The sequence below is a fragment of the Paramisgurnus dabryanus genome, chromosome 10 (genome assembly GCF_030506205.2).
Source record: "Paramisgurnus dabryanus chromosome 10, PD_genome_1.1, whole genome shotgun sequence".
NCBI classification, from domain to species: domain Eukaryota; kingdom Metazoa; phylum Chordata; class Actinopteri; order Cypriniformes; family Cobitidae; genus Paramisgurnus; species Paramisgurnus dabryanus.
The window spans coordinates 19,446,697-19,474,371 of record NC_133346.1 but is presented as its reverse complement, the minus strand read 5'-3'; the positions used below and the strand labels follow the sequence as shown (position 1 = coordinate 19,474,371).

The 27,675-nt window shown below is 40.0% G+C and overlaps 1 protein-coding gene across 2 annotated transcripts in view; it reads left to right on the top strand.

The window, feature by feature from the left end:
* Positions 1-27,411, top strand: part of unc13bb (unc-13 homolog Bb (C. elegans)) — a 92,684-nt gene extending 65,273 nt beyond the window's left edge. The window contains exons 17-40 of one of the 2 annotated variants that reach the window (XM_065290436.2): positions 421-590; positions 2,560-2,675; positions 3,112-3,275; positions 6,257-6,407; positions 7,320-7,388; positions 7,476-7,565; positions 7,686-7,826; positions 8,641-8,771; positions 8,859-8,944; positions 9,386-9,512; positions 9,594-9,690; positions 12,594-12,737; positions 13,163-13,240; positions 13,325-13,402; positions 18,289-18,309; positions 18,595-18,683; positions 18,787-18,933; positions 19,016-19,139; positions 19,946-19,996; positions 20,200-20,277; positions 20,363-20,510; positions 24,483-24,575; positions 24,670-24,829; positions 25,415-27,411. In XM_065290436.2, coding sequence (XP_065146508.1) covers positions 421-590; positions 2,560-2,675; positions 3,112-3,275; positions 6,257-6,407; positions 7,320-7,388; positions 7,476-7,565; positions 7,686-7,826; positions 8,641-8,771; positions 8,859-8,944; positions 9,386-9,512; positions 9,594-9,690; positions 12,594-12,737; positions 13,163-13,240; positions 13,325-13,402; positions 18,289-18,309; positions 18,595-18,683; positions 18,787-18,933; positions 19,016-19,139; positions 19,946-19,996; positions 20,200-20,277; positions 20,363-20,510; positions 24,483-24,575; positions 24,670-24,829; positions 25,415-25,700 — 2,839 coding nt within the window. In that variant the 3' untranslated portion in view covers positions 25,701-27,411. The remainder of the gene's footprint in view (positions 1-420; positions 591-2,559; positions 2,676-3,111; positions 3,276-6,256; positions 6,408-7,319; positions 7,389-7,475; positions 7,566-7,685; positions 7,827-8,640; positions 8,772-8,858; positions 8,945-9,385; positions 9,513-9,593; positions 9,691-12,593; positions 12,738-13,162; positions 13,241-13,324; positions 13,403-18,288; positions 18,310-18,594; positions 18,684-18,786; positions 18,934-19,015; positions 19,140-19,945; positions 19,997-20,199; positions 20,278-20,362; positions 20,511-24,482; positions 24,576-24,669; positions 24,830-25,414) is intronic. The other variant, XM_065290437.2, reaches the window with a different exon arrangement.
* Positions 27,412-27,675: the final 264 nt, after the last annotated feature.

Genomic DNA, 27,675 nt, shown 5'->3' with positions numbered 1-27,675 from the left:
TGAATAACTAGTCAACTAGTCCATCTAAAGGAATCCTTGTGTATATAATTAGGCTTGATAAAGCTTGAAAATGACTAGCAATGCCACTGTTGGCAGTAATTGGCCCTGTCCCAAATGGCACTCTAAACAATCACGGTCTTCCTACAAGTCCGTACTTTGGTAACCTAAAGTCACTTTGACTGTTTGCTACGAAGCTCGAACGTAAAGGGGGCATCCATGAGTGCACACGGCGGCCATTGTAAGTCCACAAGACCGCAAGTCCACAAGAAATGCAACATTTGGGGTACAGCCATTGTCTTGATATTAATTGCTAAAGAAAACATCTAAAGTAAATTGGTGTTCTTTAAAGAATCATCGTTAAATCCGTTTAGGATGTAATAATACTTTTAAGTAACTGCAGAATTATATGTCTATCTGCAGTGAATGCCACAACTCTTCTGACCGCATCAAAGTGCGGGTTTGGGATGAAGATGATGACATAAAATCACGAGTAAAGCAACGCCTAAAAAGAGAATCTGATGATTTCCTGGGTCAAAGTATCATTGAGGTGCGAACGTTGAGTGGAGAAATGGACGTCTGGTATAACCTGGGTAAGTCCTGACTAGTTGTGTATTTGTCATTGTGTCTGTGCTTTTAGTGTATATACATTTTGCTAGAATTTCTATAATGTTGAGTTTCCCAGATGTTGAGCTTTGGTTCTTATGTTGGAAAGTCAGGTTCAATCCCAGACAGATTTCTTTAACAGACACTGTAAAACAATTCTTGTTGCACTTAGATTTTTAAGTTTAATCAACTTGAATTAACAATTCATTTCAACTTTCTTGATTAGTTAGAAGTTGGTATGAATTAAACAAATGAAGTTGAATGGACTTAAGTTAGTTCAACTTCATTTTTATTATTTATAGCAACTACTGCAGCAAGAAGTGACCTCATTAAAGTCACAATATGTAAGATTTTTGTAATAAAGTGTCCAAAAACCACTTGCACAGTTTGATATTTCATGCATACTTGCATTATCCCAAAAGTTCCCAAGGATTTGTAAATCTAGAGAAAATACTATTTTAAATAATGGCTCGTCCCTTTTAATTGTCGTTTGTCAGTGAAGTCATATCTGCGCTATTCTTAGTTTCCACTTGCAGAAACTATGGCAACATGTGGACAAATGCAGAAATGGTGGTTATACATCCAGCTGTTGTGCCTTGCACCTAATTCACTTCAATGTACAAAACATAAAAAGTCATAACCTCATTTATGAACATGATTTGCAAATTCCATTTGTCTCTGGATGGTGAAAACGACAATTCCCATTAATCCACTCTTCTTCATGATGACATTAAGCTTTGCCTTTGTTATTGTTTTGAAAATGCGACCTCTAGTGGTGCAATCCTACATTTTGTTCCTTTAAATGACTCTTTGATTTCCATTCATTTAATATGTGGTCCTTTTTTAAAAAAAAACCTGTACCATGCTTTGACTAGGCTGTAAAAGAAAAAGATTATTTTGTTAACCTAAGGCACATGCATAACATAAAAAGTGCACATTGACTTTGTGTATTTAGTGTAGAAAAACTAATGTTTTTGGAGGGTAATTTTCACTTTTGGGTGAACTTTTTTTAATACATGGAAATATAGTTTCTTTGTTTAATTTAGCTGGATATTAGTATGTTGAACACCTGTCCTGTTATGACCTTGATGTTTCTGACAGTCATCAGATCTGTCTTGAGAGACATGGTATATTAAAAAAACATGTTATTGAATTCTGGGAATTGCTCAGGATGATAAATGACATGTATGGGCCATCTCTCAGCCCATCTTTAAGTGGGAGGTGGCCCTTGAGTCTAGGATTGAGTGTGTACTCCATTACCAACGGCTCCTTGCTTGACAGCCCGTCTCTTCGTGCCCAATTACCCAAGTGTGCGTAAGCACAGAGACTTCCCGAACTTACCAGCCGTGAAATCCGCTGCTCCAAATTCAGTTTCAATATCGCTTCGCCTCGTTATAATATTGCATAATCCATTTTTTATCTAATCTGATACTGTCTGCACCATCCTCATTTTTGCGTACACTCTGCCTTACTAATCGTCTTCCTTTGGCCACCACATCTGCTGTTACAATTATTCTCAATAGCAGTAATTCAGCTTCATGTCCTCTCTCTCTCTCTCTCTCTCTCTCTCTCTCTCTCTCTCTCTCTCTTCCCCTCTCTCCCTTCCTCAGCACAGATATCCTCCTTCATTATTATCTAGCCATCTCCAGTCGGAAATGCTCCACTTAGCCGACACATATAAATTATCCCAATAATTTGCCTGTCAGCTGAAACGGTTGGAAAGAACGAACCATGCATTTCTATTGTAAGATATTTAGTGGATATTTTTGCTTTGTAGTAAATGGCAAATGATATATGTTAGTTTATATGTCATTGCTAGGTTCCTATGGTGTTCAGGATGGTTTCTAACCTATTTCAGGTCCTTTCTGTGCTTTATTTCCTGCCAGGTAAAAAACAAAAGTCTTGATCAAATAATATTTTCAAATAAACATTTCATGTTTGTATGTCCCACTGCAGAGAAAAGAACAGACAAATCTGCAGTTTCTGGCGCCATCCGCCTTCAGATCAGCGTGGAAATTAAGGGGGAAGAAAAAGTGGCACCCTACCATGTCCAGTATACCTGTTTACATGAGGTAAAACATTACACCAATTTTCGGTACATTCATATGGGGCAAAAGCGTTAATGCTTGACGAAGGCGTGTCTGAAGCGTGGCCAACACCCAATCACAGTGGCCGCAACACATGCTCCCGTCTTGCATAAACGTAATTGGCTGGCTCGCAATAGGCGGTTTGCATAAGGTGATCTGATTGGCTGACGCACGCGTTGGTGCTTGAAAAGAAGTTGAGAAATGGTTAACTTCTGCCGCGAGCAATGGCAGCGACCCAACATTGACGGATCCACAATTCAGTTCGGCAAGGCATGACGTCGTTAATGAGAAGCGTTAATGCTTACGCCCCGTGTGAAATGTACTGTTAGTATGTGCTAACATACCCAATTCTCTTAACACGACATGTTTGTTGATGTTTGCCCCAACAAAAACTAACATGTGAACCGTGTGTTTCTCTCAGAACCTCTTTCACCACATCACAGATGTCATCGGTCAGGGTGTGGTGAAGATCCCAGAAGCTCGTGGTGATGATGCCTGGAAGGTCTACTTTGATGATGTGGCCCAAGAAATAGTGGATGAGTTTGCAATGCGCTATGGGATTGAATCCATCTACCAGGCAATGACGTATGTCTTAACTAATTATGTTATTTTCTTTGATTCATCCCACCCGTCCATTTACTGTGGCGTCTTCATTTCTAATAAAGTGAACATTACATAAACAAAGAACCTAGAGATGTTATGAACTTTCCTAGACTTACAATTAATCAGTAAACATCTGAGCAAGGCACCTGTCCCCATTGCTTCCGGGCGCTGCAGTAATTGCTGCCCACTGCTACAAGTGTGTTATGTGTTTGTGTTCACTACTGACTGAATGGATTAAAATAAGAGGTCACATTTCAAGTATGGATTAATGTACATTAGTCATTCCAACACCCTTTTCTTCACTTCAGTGTTATGAAAAAATGTTAATGATAGTAATCATAGGTCATTAAAAAATAAAACTTGCTTCGCCTCTAAAACAGCTTTCCTGTGGGCTGACATGATCAAAGCCGGGTACAGTATATGATACAGATATAAGCCTGCAGAATGTATTACAGAAACAAGGTTAATCAATAGGCTGTGTGGCTTTATACAAAATAATACTGTATATGTTTAGGTACATTTAATGTGACTATTTTTAAATCTTGCCAAAAGTGCTGCAGTCACGGCACAGTTTGTAGGTCAAAACCTGGAAACGAGTTGGCATTTTAGTACATCTGGTTCCCTCATCCTGAGGTAGGGGTGTCCCAGGCTACGGATTTACATATTTAAATCAGAATTGTTTAATCTTGCCTAGTCGACCCATAGTCGAATCATATTGTTTGTGCATAGGTTGGGAGGGGGACCAGACCAGGTAGTCAACAAATGGTTAAATTTAAGTTTCCTCCACAAGCAGCACACAAACTACTTTTTGATGAAGTGTTTTTTTTAAGGCAGTATAAATATTCCTCATTAAAATATCTGTTTCAGGAATCTCTTTTCTATCAGTCGAAAGTGAACACCGACCATAATATTAAATCACAAGAAAGACAATTCGGTGCAAATTTTTTCGTGTCATCACAGAAATGTAAAGAAACGGCTTACCTGTTTTGTAGCTCAACTTTTGACAAGATAACCACCCTGTTTTAAATGCGTCGTTAAACTTACCTGTCGGAAACATCTGCAGGGGAACAAATCACAAGCCACAAGTAGTTAAATTAGATAACCCCTATAAATAAAAGAAAAAAATTATTAAAATAACGAAAGTATAGCCAGAATTGACAGCTTTGTCGCAATGGTTTATTAACCAGGAAACCTCTTACCAAATGGACGTATAGCCCTGTCACGGGGTTGTTGGATTTATTAACGCACAAATATTAATTGAAAGCGACTTTTTCCAATTTTATTTGCATAGTATTATTATATTGACAATGACAATATCGTATTTTCCGGACTATAAGTCACACTTTTTTCATAATGTGGCTGGTCCTGCGACTTCTAATCAGGTGCGACTTGTGTGTGAAAATGAATTCATATGAACCAAGAGAAACCATTATTGTGAGTCCGCTCTATGCTACTCCTGTATTTATGTAATTCAAGTGATACAGTGATGTGGATTGACTTCGGGAGCTTGTTGAACTTTATTTGGCTTGTGGTGTTAATTTAGCCTATTTAGCCTCCCAGGTATGTTCTGTATGCTATTGTGTTCGGTTAATAAATGGTAATGTTACGTTAACATGTACAGACACCTATTCAGCCTGCTGTTCTGTGTGCCATAGTTAAGTTGAATAACTTGCCTTTCCAGAATAAATGTCTGTTTTCTCTGTATATCTATGTTTTCTCCCTCTTTAAAACGCATTTTTGACTGATGCGACTTATACTCCGGAGCGACTTATATTCTGAAAAATACGGTATTAATATATTGGGAGAAAGCTGTTATATGTGAAAAAAAAAAAACATTGCAACATGGTCACATTTCACCAAAAATTGTGTTATGGGGGTTTCATCCACACAGTAGTTTCTTATCTGAGAACATGTTTAAATGATAAACTTTTATAAAAGGCCTATAAAGTTAGCTTTTTATTTCTGCCCATTGTATTAGGCTCAAAGGCATACGTATAATAAAAATTTGTTTATCACAGAGCTTATTTTTTGCAATAATCCGAAAGCCTATGGAAAAATACGTCCATTGGTACTGTCAGTTTGAGAGTCAAAATAGCAGATACAATTAACAGAATTATTTCATTTTCGGGTGAACTTTCCCTTTAATGTTTCTAATGCTAATGTTAATACCAGGAAGCTCTAGAAGATTAACTTGACCTTCAGTCTCTACATTTAAAAGACTTAGAAATGAAAAAATCCTCATTTGGTGAAGAATGATCAGGAAATGGTGTTCTCTGTTTAGTGGATGTATCTTGGATATATAAGGTCAGTAAGGAAATAAGTGCCATTGGTGTATCTAGTTGTTAATGTCGACTATAAGTCAGTCTCGCTCTGCTGTCGGGAGTGTCATTAACAGAGCACATCAGTCAGATAAAGCACACACATGCGGCCGTATCTCACACTAAAGACCCATCTGACCAGCCAATCAGCATTGATCAACAAGCCAACTCTAAGATAGACATTTAGAGGAGATCCATTACTAATGAATAAGAAAAGTGTGGAGGGCGTTTACTCAATATTACATTTTGCAAACTTCAGCAGCCACTTACTACACACGCACCAGTGCTTATAGCACAATCTTTAGCATTTTCATTTCATTACATTAGATAAAAACGTCTGCCAAATGTAAAGGAAGGGCATTACAGTGGAAGCTATACTTTTTTTGCATTGTGTTTCTATGGAATTCGAACTCAAAAGCTTTGCAATGCCAACACGATGAACTTCTAACAAGAGCAAATTTAAATATGGCTAAAGATGGCTTATAGTAAGTCAATGGTTAAATGTCAACGCATCACTTTCCAAGTCAACTCTTGTAACTTTATTTTACTCCATAAGCAACAAGTACAGAGAGACTGTCCTAATATTTGAATGTGTAAATGTGAAGAGAAACAAATGTATCATTTTTCATCCATTTGTACGTGCAGGCACTTTGCATGTCTTTCATCTAAGTACATGTGTCCCGGCGTTCCTGCTGTGATGAGTACACTGCTGGCCAACATCAACGCCTACTACGCCCACACCACTGCATCCACCAACGTCTCTGCTAGTGACAGATTTGCTGCATCCAACTTTGGGGTATGTTTAACTATTACACAGCATACAAAATATCATGATACCTTGTTGTTTGCACAGGGTCCGTTATGCAGTGCTGATATGGCTAGGAACTAGACTCTCATTTTGGCGTAATAAGCAAGGACTTTGCTGCTGTAACATAGTTGCTGGGGGCACAATGATATTACGCAGTGTCCGAAAGTAGTCCCCTGCTATTAAAAGTAGCCATGAGGAACACTTTCGGCTGCTGTGTAATATCATTGGCCTGCTGCAGCCATGTTACGGCAGCAAAGTCCTTGATATTATTACCCCAGAATGAGAGTATAGCTCCTAGCCTTATCGGCCTAGAAAATCACAACTTTTAATTTTCCGTCGGTCTTAGTACATAATGTAACTACAGAAGAGTCAAGTTTTAAGTAGGAAAAATATCAAAACGCTTCGGTTATTTTTGAGCGCGATGCTAATGGTCTAATCAAAATCAATGGATTATGCTAAGCTAAGCTAAAAGTGGTACCGCCAGACCCGGAGATCAGCTGAATGGATTCCAAAACTGTAAAAAACAAATGTTTAACCCGAGGGGAGCTGGAAAATAAGCATATTAAAAAAAGTGGTGTGTCCCTTTAAAACATGAAGAAATTACTCTGACCGGTAAAACTTTTATGTATGCTATTATAACGCTCAAAGATGAGTTTTAACTGAGAAAATTATTGACTACATGGAGACTTTTATAAAAAAAAGGCCAGTTCATCTCCCTACACTTTATATAAAATCATATCCACATTTTTGTACAGGCATCAGGTCTGTTTATTATTTATTTGCATATTTTTATTTTAAACCATTTTTTAACCATTTCAAGTATAAGTGAAATTTCTGTTATTATTTACTCGCCTTCACTTCATTCACATGACTGATCTTCTGTTTTTTTTTCTTCAATAGAAAGAACGATTTGTCAAGCTGTTGGATCAGCTTCACAATTCTCTTCGCATTGACCTCTCAATGTATCGAGTGAGTTTTGCTTGTTTTATCATTTACAGCCTATCATTAAAGGCCAAACTGTGGATTCTCAGTCTTTGTATCATCTGTGTGTTTTAGAACAACTTTCCTGCGAGCAGTAAGGACCGCCTGCAGGACCTCAAATCTACCGTTGACCTCCTGACCAGCATTACTTTCTTCCGAATGAAGGTAAACTTATTCCCCCAGTAGTTTTTAGAATGGAAACATTTTCAGCAGTGATTATTTTATCATTGTTCAAATAAATAACGCACTATTTATTAATACTCTTTATCGCCTCACGCTGGTCAGGTCCAGGAACTGCAGAGTCCCCCAAGAGCCAGTCAGGTTGTGCGAGACTGTGTCAAGGCCTGCCTCAACTCCACATATGACTACATATTTGACAATTGTCAAGAGCTGTACAGTCGCCAGTATCCTCAGATCGGAGACACGGTTAGAAAATAACCTTTTTATCACAGAATGAAAGCGTCAACTCATTGAAATTAGATTAGTGACAACTGTCTTTTAACTCTTTCACCGCCAGCGTTTTTTAAAAAGTTTCCAGCCAGCGCCGGTGTTTTTCATGATTTTCACCAAAGTTTAATGCCTTCCAGAAAATGTTCTTCTTTAAATATATAAACATACAATATACCAAATGAAAGAACAGACCCTCTGCTTTCAAACAAAAAAAACTTTCATCCTACCTTCAGTGGTTCTTTTGTAATCAGCTTTTGAATATGGGTAGGTTTCTGCAAAAACACCTCATTTTGAGCAAAAAACAGAGATAATTCCATTTCTGTGACGGACTTTTCATAGAGATCCCATTCAGAGGGATCTTTAAAACAGACACGGACATGCAGCCGCTTGCCATAGGGCAATACTTCCGGGTTTAAAAAGTTGCGGTATTGCGGAAAGACGGAAAATCTCGTCATTGGCGGGGAAGCGTTTTCTCTTAATTGACGAGATATCTCGTCAATGGCGGTGAAAGATTTAACCGGTAACCCTCATTTCAATCGTTGAGACAATAGTTGGGTTCAGTTTTCTGCACATAATGATCAAAATATGAAATCAAAGTAGAACACATCGTTGACTTGACAAAGCCAACATACTGTTATTGATTTTATAATTATTATTATTATGTTGGCTTGACAAAGCCATCATAAGTTGCTATTATGTTGGGCTGATAAAACAAGAAGAAAAAAACTACAAATCATGCAAATGATTTATATTAAAATAATAAAGCAAATGATTTATAATTTTTTGTCAGAATAAGGAAGAAAGCACCCCTGAAGATCAAGGCCCGAGTATCAAGAACTTGGACTTCTGGCCTAAACTCATAACCCTCATTGTGTCCATCATCGAGGAGGATCGTAACTCTTACACGCCTGTCCTAAACCAGTGAGTCTATCTGGATGTACAGTACAGTACAGACACCCAGTCTGACATCGTGATCTGACATCATCATCTGTTCTGTGTGGCATGTAGGTTTCCTCAGGAGCTGAATGTAGGGAGATTAAGTGCTGAAGTCATGTGGAATCAGTTCTCACAGGATATGAAATACGCAATGGAAGGTCAGTAACAGATTTGGTACTTTTTCGAAACAGAAATCTACACTCTTAGAACGAATGTGTTAAAAACAACACATTAGTGTTAATTCTGGAACAACGCATTTAGTGTTCCACCCATCTCTGTGTTATTATTGAAACAACACATTTTAACACAACTTGTGTTATATTTTAAAAATAAAGTTGAAACAACTTCAGCTAATTCAACTTAACTTTATCCTTTATAGAAACTCCTTACTATTCAAGAAAGTTTAAATGAATTGTAAATTCAACTAAAAAAAAACTATATATATTAAGTGTGGTTAAAATTTTTATTTTGAATGCGTCATTTATAAGACAATCCCCAGCTTTTACACTCTTCTTCATTTGATTCAGACTGAATCTTCTGTGTAACATCCATCTTTCAATTCAGATTTACATTTCCAAAATTGTGATTTCTTTCCAAAGAACATGAGAAGCACAGACTGTGTAAGAGCGCGGATTACATGAACCTGCACTTCAAAGTCAAGTGGCTATATAACGAATATGTGAAGGATCTGCCTGCCTTTAAGGGAGTCGTGTCCGAGTATCCAACGTAAGAAACCTCACCAATCAAATACACATGTCATACAACACTTTATTTGATAGCTTATCATCATGTATTTGGTGTTATCAGATGGTTCCAGCAGTTTGTCCTGCAGTGGCTGGATGAGAATGAAGATGTGTCCATGGAGTTCATGCATGGAGCTCTAGAGAGAGATAAGAAGGATGGAGTAAGATGTTTCTATGTATTATCCACACATTAAGTTCATTTTTCAGGTTTTTTTAAGCTTGTGGTGTGCAATTTGCTTTACAATGTGCAAGTTTTGTACAGCAATTAGTCAATTTTCTTTAAAAAAAATCCAGATAATTTACTCACCACCATGTCATCCAAAATGTTGATGTTTTCTTTATTCAGTCGAGAAGAAATTATGTTTTTTTTTTTTTAGGAAAACATTCCAGGATGTTTCTCATTTGAATGGACTTTAATGGACCTCAACACTTAACATTCTAATGCAGTTTAAAATTGCAGTTTCAAAGGACTCTAAACGATCTCAAACGAGGCATACAGGTCTTATCAAGCGAAATTATTGTCATTTTTGGCATGAAAAATAAAAAATATGCACTTTTAAACCACAACTTCTCTTTATCCTCCAACTGTGTGACACACCAGCGTGACCTCACGTAATTGCGTAATGGCGTTGAAAGGTCACGTGTATCATATATGAAACGCACATTTGCGGACAATTTTAAAGCAACACCAAATAGTTTTTTTTACCTTAAAATAACGTTTCTAAAAAAGTTTCAGTCGTTCATCCACTCGAAACAGGGTGAACGGCACTTTCACATTCGCTTTGCAGCCCTCTATCGGCCAAAACCGCACTAAAGAAGTTTCCAACCGTCGGATCGCGGTCCTGTAGTTCGAGTGAAAACTACAAAAACTTGTTTTACGGCAGACTCACAATCCAATCACAGCCAGCTATGCTGCAGTATTTACGACAGTGGGTAATGGACAATTACGCTTCTAACCTGTAGGGGGAGCAAAGAGCAAAAAGTCTTTAATGTTGCTTTAAACAATAAACTGACACAAATGGCGCTTTTCCATTGCATAGTACCCCACGGTTTACTTTAGTTTGGGTCGGGTCAGCTCACCTCACTTTGGCGTGGTTAGCTTTTTCATCGAGTTTAGTATCACTTCGGAGTGGGAGGGATTATAGGCGTGTCGTTATATTTACGCTGCCTACTGCTGTGACATCATACACGTGAGAGCGTTGTTGTACATTCCCATACATTCATTTATTTCTCAGTCTGCCACAAAATTAAAATTGGTCACCACAAATAGATGTTTGCACATCGCGTTTATAACTACTTCTGTCTCACATGACAGTTTCTGTTCAAACACCCGACCCGTGGCGTCAGTCGACGGCGCTCCGCTGAGCCTCATTCAAGTTGCATATAAGCATATATAATGCGGACGTGCACGTCGCGAATGTGCCGCCACAAACTGTAAGTCTGGAAAAAAACTGTTATGGTGTCCCGGATTCTCAACCTGCGGATGTTTTTCATCGCTAAAAGGGTGTTTAGAAACTTATAGCAGAACACAGATAGCAACATGTTTGCTTGAGACAGCGCAAGCTAGCAGTAAGCTAATGCTAATATTTACATTATAGCGATGACGTGACGATTCTCTCAGACCAATCAGTGATCTACAGTGTTTTCGCGTCACGTTTGGTATCAGCTCGGGTCGCTTGGAACCCCAACCGAGGTGGTACGAAAAAAAGTATCGGGTACTACGTACTGCACCCAATGGAAAAGCTCCCAAAAGTAAACTGACCCGACCCAAACTAAACTAAACCGTGGGGTACTATGCAATGGAAAAGCGCCAAAAGACATTAGTTGGTATCATTCCACATACAACTACGTCGTAACGGTCCTCTTTTTCCACACTTGTAAACACTGGGGCGTAGTTTCACATACGTCATCTGTGTCCTCTTGACGTGATGACGTATTACTTGAGGTTGCGCTGGCATGTCACATGACCGGAGGAAGACGAGAAGTTGTGGTTTAAAAGTGCATATTTTTTATTTTTCTTGCCAAAAATGACATTTGGTTCACTGGATAAACCCGTTATGCCTCGTTTAGAGTCCTTTGAAGCTGCATTGAAACTGCAACTTTAAACTGCATTAAAACTGTTGGGGTCCATTAAAATGAGAAAACCCTGGAATGTTTTCCTCAAAAAACATAATTTCTTCTCGACTGAACAAAGAAAGACATGAACATTTTGGATGACATGGTGGTGAGTAAATTATCTGGATTTTTTTTTTTTTTTTTTAGAAAAATTACTAATCCTTTAATAAAATTGCAGTACAAAACTTGCACACTGTAAAGCAAATTGCACACCACAAGCTTAAAAAACACATTTGTCTCTTTGTCTGCCATCTTGGTTTTTTTCACACCGCTTGTGTGAATGCATATGAATAACACTAACTGTGACGTTACAGTAGATATGTACACCCTAAAGATTAAATTACACATTAAATTAAGTTGTTAGCGCTATATGCTAGTTAATGCTATATGCTAGCTTTCATGCTGAAGTTCTGCAGTTACGTTTTGCAGGTCCATTCTGAAGAAACACAAACCTTCCACTCAGAAACGTCCATTAACAATCTCTGAATGATCTGTTTCTTTGTCTGATGCAAGCTGTTTACACACACACAGCTACTGAAATGAGCCGCTCTGAGAAACAGCCAATCAGAGCAGAGCTTAACATTATTATTCATGATCCTTTCAAATAAGGTAATAATAGACCATTTCATTCTGGGGACAAATCCTAGGGTTGTAAATGGACATGTTAAACCATCTCTGGATCATTTTTGCACTTCTTAAAGTCACACACCTTCTATGTAGATATCAGAAAACAATTTACACCGCATCAATGCTTTCTTTGGCAACTATATAAAATTGGGCCAACAATAGGAGCCAGTAATTTAAAGCTACTTGCTTTTTGGTACAGCCACCATATTGAGAGCTCCACTTTAGTATCATACTGTAAAATGCATTACCTGTGTGCATAGGACTCAAGACCAAAATTTAGAAGTAATAAAATTAAGATTTGTTCCTTCTGTTACTTTCTCAGTTCCAGCAGACCTCTGAGCACGCCCTCTTCTCCTGTTCGGTGGTGGACGTCTTCACTCAGCTCAACCAGAGCTTTGAGATCATCAAGAAACTGGATTGTCCCGACCCCAAAGTCATGGCCCTCTACAGTCGCCGCTTCGCCAAGGTGGACCGCCGTCCCTCCTAACGCAATTACAAATAGATTCATGTCACAACAAACGTCTGCTGTGGAAGTATTATCTTGTTTCTAGATTTATCTGTGATTTAAGAGAGAGAACGATGCTTTTTAGCCAAAAGGCATCTCGGATTTCAATAGGACGGAGGCATTTGTCTGTTGTAATCAAATGAAAATATGCAACCATGTCCATCAAGCTTCAGTCTGTCTCCAAGCCAAGCTTAGCTAGCTTCTCTAATGTCCTTGTCTATAAAAACAAATCATACCCTTGAGAATCTTTATGGGATGTGTGGAAAGCTTGTTGGGCTGATGTCCAGGAGTTATATAGTATCAAACACAGATCATTTGGCCATGGAGAGTTGATGCTCCAGTTGTAGATTTTCTGAAATGTAAAAATGATCTCCTTGTCTTTACAGACCATCGACAAAGTTCTCCTGCAGTACAGCGCCATACTAAAGAAACACTTCCCATCCTATTGTGACAAGGAGAAGATTGTAAGTTGCTCTCGTGATTGATTTACATGAACGTTTCTGCTAGATTGATTGCTTTTCTAATAAATCTTCCGCTTTTCTGCTCAGCCGTGCGTCTTGATGAATAATGTGCAGCAGTTGCGTGTCCAGCTTGAGAAGATGTTTGAATCGATGGGGGCTAAACAGGTAGGAGAACAGCGCGGAAAGGTGACCTTCTTTAAGCCGAGCACTTTGTTTGTCCTCTCTTCATTCATCAGGAACGTTAGAGGACATAAGGAGATTGCGTTCTCTCATAGCATGTTAAAATACTCCAGACGCATATATGGCTGCTTTATTGTTTGTGTTGGCATTAGTATTAAAGGGGACATTTCACAAGACTTTTAAAAAATGTGAACTAAATCTTTTGTGTCCCCAAAGTCCGTATGTGAAGTTTTAGCTCAAAATACCATATAGATAATTTATTATAGCATATTAAAATTACCACTTGGTGTAGGTGTGAGCAAAAATGTGCCATTTTTGGGTGTGTCCCTTAAAAATGCAAATGAGTTGATCTCTGCACTAAATGGCAGTGTCGTGGTTGGAGTGCAGATTAAGGGGTGCTATTATCCCTTTCTGACATCACAATTTCAATGAGCTATTTTTTTCACATGCTTTTGCAGAGAATTTACCGAAACTAAGTTACAGGGTTGGCTTTTTTCACATTTTCTAGGTTGATAGATGCACTGGGGACCCAATTGTAGCACTTAAACATGGATAAAAAATTGGATAATGATATTGACCAAATGCTCTCGGCACGTATTTTACATTCATCAAATACTTCGGCTTCAAATCTGCTTACTTCGTGGTCTCAGGCCATTCAGAAATACCACTTTGTTGGCAGAATTCATTAAACACCACGACAATCCTTCAGCAAAGTCATCTAAGTGCATGAAAGATGAATTGGGTGAACGATGGAGAGCATACATCAGATTTCAGTTGGCGAGCTGCAACAATTTTTCACCTCATTTACCGAATATATGTGACCCTGGACCACAAAACCAGTCATAAGGGTCAATTTTTGAAAATTAAGATTGTACATCATCTAAATAAATAAGCTTTCCATTTATATGTGGTTTGTTAGGATGGGAAAATATTTGGCTGAGATATAACTTAGAAAATCTGGAATATTGAGGGGGCAAAAAAGTAAATATGTAGAAAATCGCCTTTTAAAGTTGTCTACACAGCATATTTCTATTGATAAATGAAATGTTTTATATATTTACATATATATATTTACATGACATTTAAAAAATATATTCATGAAACATGATCTTTACTTAATATCCTAGTGTTTTTTTGGCATAAAGAAACAATTTTTAAAATCATTTTCTCCCATACAATGTATTATTGTCTATTGCTACAAATATCCATACAACTTCTTACTGGTTTTGTGGTCCAGGGTCACAAATATTGATTCCGGATGTTGATTCAGAAATATTGAGAGAAAGTACAGTGAAGGACACCTGAAGACTTTTTTAAGAAATGGAGATTATTCCCAAAAAGCTTGCATGTACTTAGAGGGTTTTGCAGCGAAAGGCTGTCAAATTTGTTAAATACCAGTGTAATAACTAAAGTAACATTATAACTCTTTGGTTATAAGACTTCAATTACTGACTTAAACCTTTTATTTAATGCCATTAATGTAAATTTACTTAACCTAACATAAGAGCCTGATAAAAAATGCTCCTTTACAAGTAAACATATCAGACACACTTTTTGTTTTTTGTAAATGATATGGAAACACAAGTTGCAAAGATTTGTGTCTATGTCCTCAGGTTGCCACAGAGGAAGCAAGGGTATGGTTAAATCACTCTAGACATTAAGAAATCTTTAGCTGATAGAATAGTAGTGGAGTTTGTTTGCTGTTGTAGATGAGGGTTTGAATTTTTGCATAGCCTACTTTATAGCAGGGATGGGCATAACCTTGTGATAGATCTGCCTGTAACTTATAAAAGTTTGTTTCCCTATGGAATTCCCAATTTTTTAAAGCAGAATGTAGCATTGCTGTATGTTTAGTAGATGTAGTAATCCCCACGTAATTTGAAACTGAGTATTTATTTATTTATTTATTTTATTAACTGAAGTTGGATGCAATAGTGGATCCTGAGGAGGAACAGGTGGGTATGCAGAGATGTCATAACCCAAAATATAAGATCTGAATCTCATAGGATCACTTTTGGCATGGATACAGTACATGTATGCATGGAAATGGAGAGAAATTCAAAATTTTGATTGTCAACATTTTGTTTATGATTATTAAGGTTTTTGATGAAAATGTCAAAGATTGTAAGGTGGGTGGGTACAGTCATGTACATTGTAGTATTAATCTGATATACAGACTCCCTCCTCTCTCTAGTGACATGTAGTACAACCAAATAAAATAGATGGGAAATATAAGTGTCTGCAAGGCAGCAGAATGTTTGTTATTAGAAATGTTATTTCTTAATCGGACATTAACAAAAAGCAAACATATAATGTTTACAACAGCAGGCTAGTGTTTTCAGATATAAGAACATTGTGGATAGATTTTGTAAACAATTTGAGCAATATCAATACTTTGCTACTTTGCAAGCGCTGTAAGATATACAAAAAATATAGTTATAGTCCATTAGATCTATTTTTGTAAAGATAATGTTCCCATAATGCTTATAGAGTCAGGTGATTTGAGACTGTCTTTAGTTACATCTGCTCGGAAAGTACAAGAGATTGCTTTTAGTGTTGAGCTGTGTGTTTGTGTCTCTGGGCAATTAGTCAAGGTCTGTAACATTGGTTTCTACACATAAATGCTTGGATGATAATTTGTTATTATATCAGTGGTTCCAACCTTTTTCCTTTGGGCAATATCCTGCATCTTTATTTGAACTGGAAGCATATCACATACTTAGGACCCCAGGTTGGGAACCACTGCTTTATATGAATTAAACTTCATATGTAAGCATGTACTGTATGTGTATACCTCTCTAAAATAGACTCACAAAATGTCTATATTACAACATCTCCACCTAATTTATTGTACCTGATAGGAAAACCAACTTTAAAAAAGTTTTTTAATACTGACATCTGCTGGCCAGATATTACAACAGCTCATAATATGATCACCGGTTACCAAGATTTACAATGATAGTTTTTATATGGACACACTACATATGGCCCAAAATATATTTATAAACATATTTTAAATTATATTTTAAAATATACAAAAAAAGGCAATATATTTTTGTAAATATATATTTCAAAATATATTTCAGCAAATATATTTTTGCGCCTTTTTTGTATATTTTGAAATGTGTTTTAAAAATAAATATATTTTAAGCATTTAAAATGTATATTTAGTCCTCCATATATTTTAAACCAAGGAAATATATAAAAAATTGTGTTACAAAACTTATGTATAAAAATATATATAAATAACAGGTTTGAATAGGTTTAAATGTTATTTTTAACTTTTATTTAGCATAATATTTAAAATATATTTTGGCAAAGAATACATTTCTTGCCATATGGATTGCAGGGCTCAACATATAGGACTGCCCGGTGGCCCGGGGCAAGCGTGAGAGAGGTTTGGGCCAGTGCTTCACCCTCATTCACTAAAATATATTTTCATCAATGAATATTATTTAACTTATCTTGTACGCAGACATCTACTGGGGTAAAACACGACGAAAGAAACAATGCAATTGTTGCACAATTTGCTGTCAGTTTACAGGTAAAGCAGAAAAGTTGGGAGACTTTTTTCTTTGGAACATCTCTGTTGTAAATACAGCTATATTTAACTTTTGAATTATTATTTTTAAATATGTGACACTGACATTTTTTTATTGGGGCCAGGGAAAATTTTGGCAGGGCAAGTGAAAACCTGAACCACTGGCCCAATCACCCAGTCCTGGATTGTAAAATTAGAAATGTTTTTGCTTGCCCTTGAAATATGAAATTTTAATTTTCAAATTAAAAAATATATTTAATTAGGCTTTACTTTCTACAAAATGTATTTAGTGTATATTTAAAACACATTTTTGGACAGAGATGTATGGGGTAGCTTAAAGATGACCTCAAATGATCTGGCTTCTGTCTCCTTCATTTAGCTGGATGAAAGTGATGAAGAGTATGATGAAGAGTTACATGAGGTTTGTTATGGGGGGTGGGGTTTATTGAGGGCCCTTCTATGTGCTGGATCCTTAGTTTCATTCATTCTAACCCCAAAAATCTCCCAGACAGGAACCCACTGTCCCAGTGCTGGCAGTCTTTCATCTGTAATAATCAGCTGTGTTTGAACGTCCCACACCCTGAATCATCTAACACTGGTTTATATTATATACTGTATGGGCTAGGAGAATCTTACTCGCTCATACCACGCACAAATCTCCAGAAGAACCCTCAGCCTCACTGTCAAGACCTAATATATTTTGGTGACTATAACACCAAGATTTATATTCCTGTGAGTTTGTGCAGTTTATAACATTGGTCTTGAACATTTCAAGACCAATGAGCTAAACTACACAAATAATGAATTTGCTGCTCAACAAACAAAATGTACAGTACTTCACATACAGTTTTAAAAAGTATAGATGACGCTAGGAAAGTACCAAAAAAACCCCTCAGTACCATAACCAGAAGACAAAATATGCTGTAGCGCACCCTTAATAGACAAATTTTGACACTTATGTGTTTTATAGTGTGGACATGAAGAAAACTGTGTTTAAAAGCGATCCTGGGATGGTACCCTTTAAAAATGTCCCATATGAACCATTTAGGGTACAGATATGCAAATATTTGGTACCAATATGTACCTACTATTCAGATAATAATAATAAGGTACCAATGCGGTAATAAAAGGTACAAATATGTACTTTTTGAAAGGGTATACTGCTTGCCCCAGTGACAGCTTTTGGACCTTTATTTCTGTTTAGTGTAGTGTAGTGTACCTGGCTAATCTGTCACCTTTCCCCCATCATTTGTGCTGATGAATTTTGAGAATTTCTGGACTAAGTTTTGTGACTGAAAGTTAAACATGTGCCTTTGCTTGCTCCCTGAAGGTGGCGGTCAGCAGTACACAGGTGGGTTACCTGAGCAGTCAATAATGTGGTTTTAAAATGCAGATAAACTTTCACAAACAAGGGCTTCAGTGTGTTCTCATTTCATCTGCTCCTTTCTTTCACCAAGAGTGCAGATTTACTCGCGTTGCTTTTTACCTTCACTGTGCACCATAGTATTTTTTTCTTCCCGTAGGCCATCATGCCCTCAATGCAGCAGTGAAATAATTTGTACACTGGGTGAAATGGTGGTTTGTGCTTTTCTTCACTAGCATTGAATTAAAAATTTTTTTTGTGTCATTCATGCAGCTGGACACAGAAGCCAGTGACATCCTGAATGATCTGCAGGTTAAACTCAACAATGTTCTGGATGAGCTGAGCAGCACCTTTGGAAACACGTCAGTGATTGTTTTATATACAAATGCATACATTTTCAATCCATTTTTATTGATTTGAATATATACATGATGTATAATTGCGATCTCTGATTTTCGTCTGTAGGTTTCAGAGTCGTATTGATGACTGTATGAGGCAGATGGCCAGTTTGCTGTATCAAATCAAGGGTCCTGTGAATGCTAACAGTCGTAACCAGGTGGAGGTTGATTCTGATAACATGCTGCGACCGCTCATGGACTTCCTGGATGCAAAGTGAGTGAAACTAACTTCAGTTATAGTATAGCTGTTATTATCTGAAGCATTTGCTGATGTGTGTATGTGTGTGTGTGAGCAGTCTGATGCTGTTTGCGTCGGTATGTGAGAAAACCGTCCTGAAGAGAGTCCTGAAAGAGCTGTGGAGGATCGTGATGGACAGCCTTGAGAAAAACATCATCCTTCCTCAAAGCAACGACTCATCTGTAAGACTGACAGTACTTCTGATATCTCTGCTTAAAGTGACAATACATTAAAGTGACAATTGGTTACAAATAACCATCCTAGGTATTTCAGGGCCAGTGGCTTTTACTACTTTTTAGTCTTACTTAGGGCGCACTCACATTATCCAAACCAAACCAAGCCCCAGCGCGATTGTCACCCCTCCCTACTCCCCCAGATGCACGCACTCATACTGTACTTCTTATCGATTCGAGTCCGGGCGCGCTTTCGTCATTAAGATGCGATTGTTTTGAAAAAAGCAGGAAGTAAAGCTCTCTCTTAACACTGGAACCCACCGTAATGATAAGTCTGTGTTTTTCATTCGGAGTCGTTTGGTGTGCGATTACAGACAGCCCTCTCACATGTCATCATATTGCTTAGTTCATCTGTCACGTGCGCAGCTCAGACATTCACGTAACCCTGCTGCGCGAATCAAAAGGTTTTTACGGAGGCAGATGAAGGTGAGTGGTCGCGCAGCTGACGTCTTCACCTTTTGAATCGCGCTCAGGCGCGATTGCGCTCACACCACAGCCTTCCGCGCCTGAGCCCAAGTGAACCGCGCTCCGGCCCACCTCTGCAACCCGGCCGTGGCGCGAATAACCAATCCGCGCTCGGGCGCGGAACAGAGCGATCACACTAGTCAAACAAACCAGGCTTTGGGGGTCAAACGCGCCCGAGCGCGGTTTGGTTTGGACCGTGTGAGTGCGCCCTTAAGAAACAGTCAGAATTGTGTCTCTTAATGTTTCCCCATCCACTTCAATGCTCTAATGTTTTGCTGTCCTCCTGACAGGGAATGTTTTTCTCAGCGGCTAAAGAACTGGGTCAACTCTCTAAACTCAAGGTACAGAACAGCCACGGGCATATTTATTTAATTTGACTGTGATCTCTTTGACTTATCTCAGAGACCAGCAGGAGAATATTGATGAAATATGTTTTAAAATGCGTTTACATGTATGCAAATTATAAACGTATACCATTTTAACATTTGCATTTAATACACAGTTTAAGATTGTTTATTTGAATGTTATTTGGCTCGATCTGCAGGATCACATGTCTGGTGATGCTAAAAGTCTGTCGCCTAAACAGTGTGCAGTTATGGATGTGGCCTTAGATACCATAAAGGTATAAATCTTCTCATTTTTTCAGCAGCAGTCTGGTGTATCAAACAAGTCTTAATTATTATTTGTGTGTTCCTCTACATCTTCAGCAATACTTTCATGCTGGTGGAAATGGTTTGAAAAAGGCATTCTTGGAGAAAAGCCCAGAACTTTCCTCGCTGCGACACGCACTGTCCCTTTACACCCAGACCACAGACACACTCATCAAAACATTTGTTACTACTCAGCACGCACAAGGTAATGGCACACCAAGAAACAGACATACAGACATGGAGACAGAGACATAAAGAGAGGCGCAGTGAGAGGCGCGAGCAGTGTTACAGAAGCACAGTGTCACGCGCAGAGAGAGGGGTACGTGCAGTGCATAAAGATGCGATGAGGCGCGCAGTGAGAGAGACTCGCAGAAACGCGCAGGGAGAAACTCGCAGAGGCGCGCAGTGAGAGAGACGCGCAGAGGCGCGCAGTGAGAGAGACGCGCAGAGGCGCGCAGTGAGAGAGATGCGCAGAGGCGCGCAGTGAGAGAGACGCGCAGAGGCGCGCAGTGAGAGAGGCGCGCAGAGGCGCGCAGTGAGAGAGGCGCGCAGTGAGAGAGACTCGCAGAGGCGCGCAGTGAGAGAGACTCGCAGAGATGTACGGGCAGTGAGAGAGACTCGCAGAGATGTACGGGCAGTGAGAGAGACTCGCAGAGATGTACGGGCAGTGAGAGAGACTCGCAGAGATGTACGGGCAGTGCGAGAGACTCGCAGAGATGTACGGGCAGTGAGAGAGACTCGCAGAGATGTACGGGCAGTGAGAGAGACTCGCAGAGATGTACGGGCAGTGAGAGAGACTCGCAGAGATGTACGGGCAGTGAGAGAGACTCGCAGAGATGTACGGGCAGTGAGAGAGACTCGCAGAGATGTACGGGCAGTGAGAGAGACTCGCAGAGATGTACGGGCAGTGAGAGACTCGCAGAGATGTACGGGCAGTGAGAGACTCGCAGAGATGTACGGGCAGTGAGAGAGACTCGCAGAGATGTACGGGCAGTGAGAGAGACTCGCAGAGATGTACGGGCAGTGAGAGAGACTCGCTGAGATGTACGGGCAGTGAGAGAGACTCGCAGAGATGTACGGGCAGTGAGAGAGACTCGCAGAGATGTACGGGCAGTCAGAGATGTACGGGCAGTGAGAGAGACTCGCAGAGATGTACGGGCAGTGAGAGAGACTCGCTGAGATGTACGGGCAGTGAGAGAGACTCGCAGAGATGTACGGGCAGTGAGAGAGACTCGCTGAGATGTACGGGCAGTGAGAGAGACTCGCAGAGATGTACGGGCAGTGAGAGAGACTCGCTGAGATGTACGGGCAGTGAGAGAGACTCGCAGAGATGTACGGGCAGTGAGAGAGACTCGCAGAGATGTACGGGCAGTCAGAGATGTACGGGCAGTGAGAGAGACTCGCAGAGATGTACGGGCAGTGAGAGAGACTCGCAGAGATGTACGGGCAGTGAGAGAGACTCGCAGAGATGTACGGGCAGTGAGAGAGACTCGCAGAGATGTACGGGCAGTGAGAGAGACTCGCAGAGATGTACGGGCAGTCAGAGATGTACGGGCAGTGAGAGAGACTCGCAGAGATGTACGGGCAGTGAGAGAGACTCGCAGAGATGTACGGGCAGTGAGAGAGACTCGCAGAGATGTACGGGCAGTGAGAGAGACTCGCAGAGATGTACGGGCAGTGAGAGAGACTCGCAGAGATGTACGGGCAGTCAGAGATGTACGGGCAGTGAGAGAGACTCGCAGAGATGTACGGGCAGTGAGAGAGACTCGCAGAGATGTACGGGCAGTGAGAGAGACTCGCTGAGATGTACGGGCAGTGAGAGAGACTCGCAGAGATGTACGGGCAGTGAGAGAGACTCGCAGAGATGTACGGGCAGTCAGAGATGTACGGGCAGTGAGAGAGACTCGCAGAGATGTACGGGCAGTGAGAGAGACTCGCAGAGATGTACGGGCAGTGAGAGAGACTCGCAGAGATGTACGGGCAGTGAGAGAGACTCGCTGAGATGTACGGGCAGTGAGAGAGACTCGCAGAGATGTACGGGCAGTGAGAGAGACTCGCTGAGATGTACGGGCAGTGAGAGAGACTCGCAGAGATGTACGGGCAGTGAGAGAGACTCGCTGAGATGTACGGGCAGTGAGAGAGACTCGCTGAGATGTACGGGCAGTGAGAGAGACTCGCTGAGATGTACGGGCAGTGAGAGAGACTCGCTGAGATGTACGGGCAGTGAGAGAGACTCGCTGAGATGTACGGGCAGTGAGAGAGACTCGCTGAGATGTACGGGCAGTGAGAGAGACTCGCTGAGATGTACGGGCAGTGAGAGAGACTCGCTGAGATGTACGGGCAGTGAGAGAGACTCGCTGAGATGTACGGGCAGTGAGAGAGACTCGCTGAGATGTACGGGCAGTGAGAGAGACTCGCTGAGATGTACGGGCAGTGAGAGAGACTCGCAGAGATGTACGGGCAGTGAGAGAGACTCGCTGAGATGTACGGGCAGTGAGAGAGACTCGCTGAGATGTACGGGCAGTGAGAGAGACTCGCTGAGATGTACGGGCAGTGAGAGAGACTCGCTGAGATGTACGGGCAGTGAGAGAGACTCGCTGAGATGTACGGGCAGTGAGAGAGACTCGCTGAGATGTACGGGCAGTGAGAGAGACTCACTGAGATGTACGGGCAGTGAGAGAGACTCGCTGAGATGTACGGGCAGTGAGAGGTACGCGCAATGCATAAAGGCGTGCAGTGAGAGAGATTTTCTGAGAGGTACGCGCAGTGAGAGGTACGCATAATGCATAAAGGCGTGCAGTGAGAGAGATTTTCTGAGAGGTACGCGCAGTGAGAGAGACACGCAGTGAGAGTGACTCGCTGAGAGGTAGGTGCAGTGAGAGGTACGTGTAATCCACAAAGGCGTGCAGTGAGAGAGATTTGCTGAAGGATACGCGCAGTGAGAGGTACCTGCAATGCATAAAGTCACGCAGTGAGAGCGAGTCGCTGAGAGGTATGTGCAGTGAGAAGCGCAGTGAGAGAGACTCGCTGAGAGGTATGCGCAGTGAGAGGTATGCACAGTGCATAAAGGCCCACAGTATGAGGGACGTGCAGTGCATAAAGGCACACCGTGAGAGGGACGCACAGTGAGAGGTACACGCAGTGCATAAAGGCGCGCAGAGACTTGCTGTGAGAGGTATGCACAGTGTATAAAGGCATCCAGTGAGAGGGACGCACAGTTAGAGGGACGCACAGTAAGAGGTACACAGAGTGCATAAAGGCACATAGAGACTTGCAGTGAGAGGGACGCGCAGTGAGATGGACGCGCAGTGAGAGGGACACGGAGTGAGAGGGACGTGCAGTGTAAGGGACGCGCAGAGCATAAAGACTCGCTAAGGTGCGCAGTGAGAGAGATGCACAGAGGTCCATAGTGAAAGGTACGCAGAGTGAGAGAGAGAGACGCACAGTAAGAGAGAGAGACGTGCAGTGAGAGGGATACGCAGAGAAATAATTAGAAAGTAATACAATGTTTATGTTGAGTAATTTAATACGTTTTTCTGCAAAATTCTGTTTTATATTCCTCACATTACCTGCATTACACCACCAGGTGTCAGTATGGAGCCATATAATAATACACATAAGACTCTTTTTGTGGACTGTTCTGGCTCTCTTCTAAGCTTTATCTCTTATTTCCTGCTGATTTCAAAGCTGTTCTTTGTGTTTTCTCTTGTAAGTTTCTGTGCTGTTGTTTTTGTCATTAAATGCTTTCACTCTCTTTCACTGCTTTCTGTTCCCCTCTGCCTTTGCCTCAGTGCATAATGGGAAGGGTATGAGGATAACAGCTAGTGAAAAAATACAGCCGACCAGGGGTAGGTCACTACAGATGCCCAGACTCAAATACTGTACCCTCCCTCCCACCAATATTTATGCAATTCCTTTCTTGCCCAGATCCCTACACCTAATTTGTTTTATCTTTGCTTACTTTTTTGTGTGTGTTTTTAATAGGGTATATCTCACCAATCCTGTGTATCCTGTGCATTAGCACATGTATTACATGTTCTTACATGTATCTTAATTTTGTGGTTTTCAAGATTGTTTCTTTGTTAAATATTAGGGATTCGCCCCATCAGCTTTCACAGATCTCTGTTTTAGGGTTTGGTTTTAAAGGCCTCTTTCTCTTTGTCTTTTCGGTCTATAGGTTCTGGAGTTGATAAACCCATTGGAGAAGTTTCCATACAGATTGACCTCTTCACTCACCCAGGCACTGGAGAGCACAAAGTTACAGTTAAAAGTATGTCATTTATAACTTGGGCTTTATTTACTGTGAGTCAATCTGTCCCACAAGCACTTCTTTTAATAGTTTCATCACATTTCTCTTATACTAGTTGTGGCGGCAAATGATCTGAAGTGGCAGACATCTGGAATGTTCAGGCCATTTGTGGACGCCACCATGATCGGCCCTCATCTCAGCGACAAGAAACGCAAGTTCACCACTAAATCGAAGAACAACAGCTGGGCGCCCAAATTTAACGAGACCTTTCACTTGTGAGTGCTAAAAACAAGCCGTACAGAAATAATCAGAGTGAAGATATGAATAACATGAAATGTGAGAGATGGATATTAAAGACTAAAGGATGACATAATTTGTCATGATGGTTTTAGACGCTGTATGTTTTTCAAGAGTGGCTTAATGCGACAGCTGAAACCCATGTCTTGTATACGTCTGTGCTTAGTGGTTCTTGAAGCTGCAGTCCACTCTTTGTCAATCTCCCCCACATTTTTTAATGGGTTTGTTTCATAATCCTCTCCAGGGTGCGGTTATCCCTATTGCTTGTACACTTTTTTCTACCACATCTTTTCCTTCCCTTCGCCTCTTGAACACAGAGCTATGTGAACAGCCAGCCTCTTTTGCAATGACCTTTTGTGTCTTGCCCTCCTTGTGCAAGGTGTCAATGGTCGTCTTTTGGACAACTGTCAAGTCAGCAGTCATCCCCATATGCCACACACATTTACATATTAAAGTTGTTTAGTATAATTTCAGATATTGTTTTAAAGGACTGCCTTTCCCTTCTCCCAACAGACTATTTTTTTTAAGAAATCCAGGTTGAAATTCTCTCTTTATCTTTACAGTATTCTTGGGAATGAGGATAGCCCAGAGTGTTATGAGCTTCAGGTGTGCGTGAAGGACTACTGCTTCGGCCGTGCGGACCGTGTGGTCGGGGTCGCCGTCGTACAGCTGCGCGACGTCGCCCCAAAGGGCAGCTGTGCCTGCTGGTGTCCTCTGGGTCCACGGATACACATAGATGACACCGGCCTCACCATCATGCGTATCCTCTCTCAGCGCTCAGGCGACGAGGTGGCAAAAGAGTTCGTGAAACTCAAGTCTGAGACCCGCTCGGCTGAGGAGGGGAGGTGAGAACGACCATCGACGCTGAAAGAATGGTTAAATAGACATAAAATTTACGTAAAAGGCAAACTCCATGTCAACACTTTTCGTGGCCAATGACGTTCCATAAAGGTTTCCAGTTGCACGAGATGATGCATTGATACACTGCTGTCTTTTATCCTTAATACCATAGATGGAAACCTTATACTGTTTATTTGTTCATCACTTTAAAGTGTGAAGCACATGCACAAGACGACTTTATGGTAAACACTATATTTATTTAGATGTGAATGAAAGCATTTCAGTACGCTGTATGTGTATCAAGTCACTGTCATTTTCACATTTAACACTGTGTCAAACTTTACTGAGATCCTTTGCAAACTTTTAATTTGTGATTTGATCTCCAACCTGTACAGTAGGTGGCGCTGGGTGTTTAGTTGGCTAGCATCTGTCGTATAGATTCCTCTTACATGTGCACTTTTTCTTCGCCCATGTCCATTATCGCCTTATCTAATAGATGTGGTGAATGTGTCAAGTTTAGGAGAAATATAATTGTTATAAGACAGAGCTAGGGCTCATATATCATACACTTGGTGTTGTGGAGTGATTCTTTGCACGAATGCAAGCAATCCTGAAGAGCAAGTGACCGTAAGTTCACACTTCACCCGGTCACAAGTCCGTCAGTGCCTTTCTGGCTTTGGCTGATCTGCTGCTTGTAACGGTCACCGTTTATTTCAAATGTGGGGTATTACTTTATTCATTGTTTGGCCAACAGGTGGCGTTAACTTCCTCAAGCTCACATATGCACCTGTCTACATTTATTTTCTCTTATTGCATAACATGTTCACGTGCAACATTATCGGACAGTATTAAAGCTTATATTTTCATGATTTAGCTATGTGATATGTATAAAGGTGTAAGTGCTTAATAGATTTTTAATGTGTGTAATATTTGTCTGTAAGTTATTTAAACACTGGAAGGGCTGTTAAATCTGTGGGTAGTGATAAACAGCATTAATAAATTTTAGAGGGAAAGAAAATAATTGATATATTTAAAATTAAAGTGACTAAATGTATTTCATTTCAAAGAGGCCTTATTTTATTTGTTCGGTTATTATTTCCTTTTAAGACAATTTAGTGATTTACCCCGTGAAGTTATTTTATTCATTTTACTGCGAGAGGGGTTTAACTGTGTTCCTCTTCGACTGATTTATTGTCGACTTTAGTAATTTTGTACTTTGTCGTACTTTGTTTTTCATAAATCTGTGATAATTTGAGGGGAAATAAGACTTTTTTTTGTAGTTGAGCAAAAGTCTTTCCTTGTACATCCAGATTTGACTGTATAAATATTGTATTTTTAACAGAAAACACTGCCAATATTAAAAAAAAATATGTATGTGTATGTTGATATTGCCAATAATTTTAGCATATGTGGAACCTGTTATTATTTCGTCTACTTTTCATACTCTGTCACTTTCTGTTACTGTACTGTTGTTTTAGACCAGAAGTGTATTGTAGGAGGGAACTATCACTCTTTGTAATATACTGTATATGTTCCTTGTGCCAACTTGTGGAAGTTCTCACATTTTTTAACCAAGTAAACCAATGTTAATAATAATCACAGATCTGACATGTACAGGATTTACATTTTACGATTTACATTCACATTTTTGAAGTTTTATTGATATTGTATACAGTCACTGACAAGGAAAAATGTGTTATTTAAATGTTTGTGTGTGCGATCCAACAAATGAATTTCTACATAAAGTATCTTAAAGAAATATTATGAGTTGCCTTGGTTTATTTTGTGAATCACTTTCATTCTCTGATGTTTTACAATACGAACACTTTACCATAAGGTTGTATCAGTTAATGCATTAGCTAACATGAAAAGAATAAAGAATATAAATATAAAGAATACTTCTATAGCATTTAATTGTTAATTTCAACGTTTAATAACACATATTTTAAATTTAATGGTGTGTCTGTTTACATTAGGGTGGGGG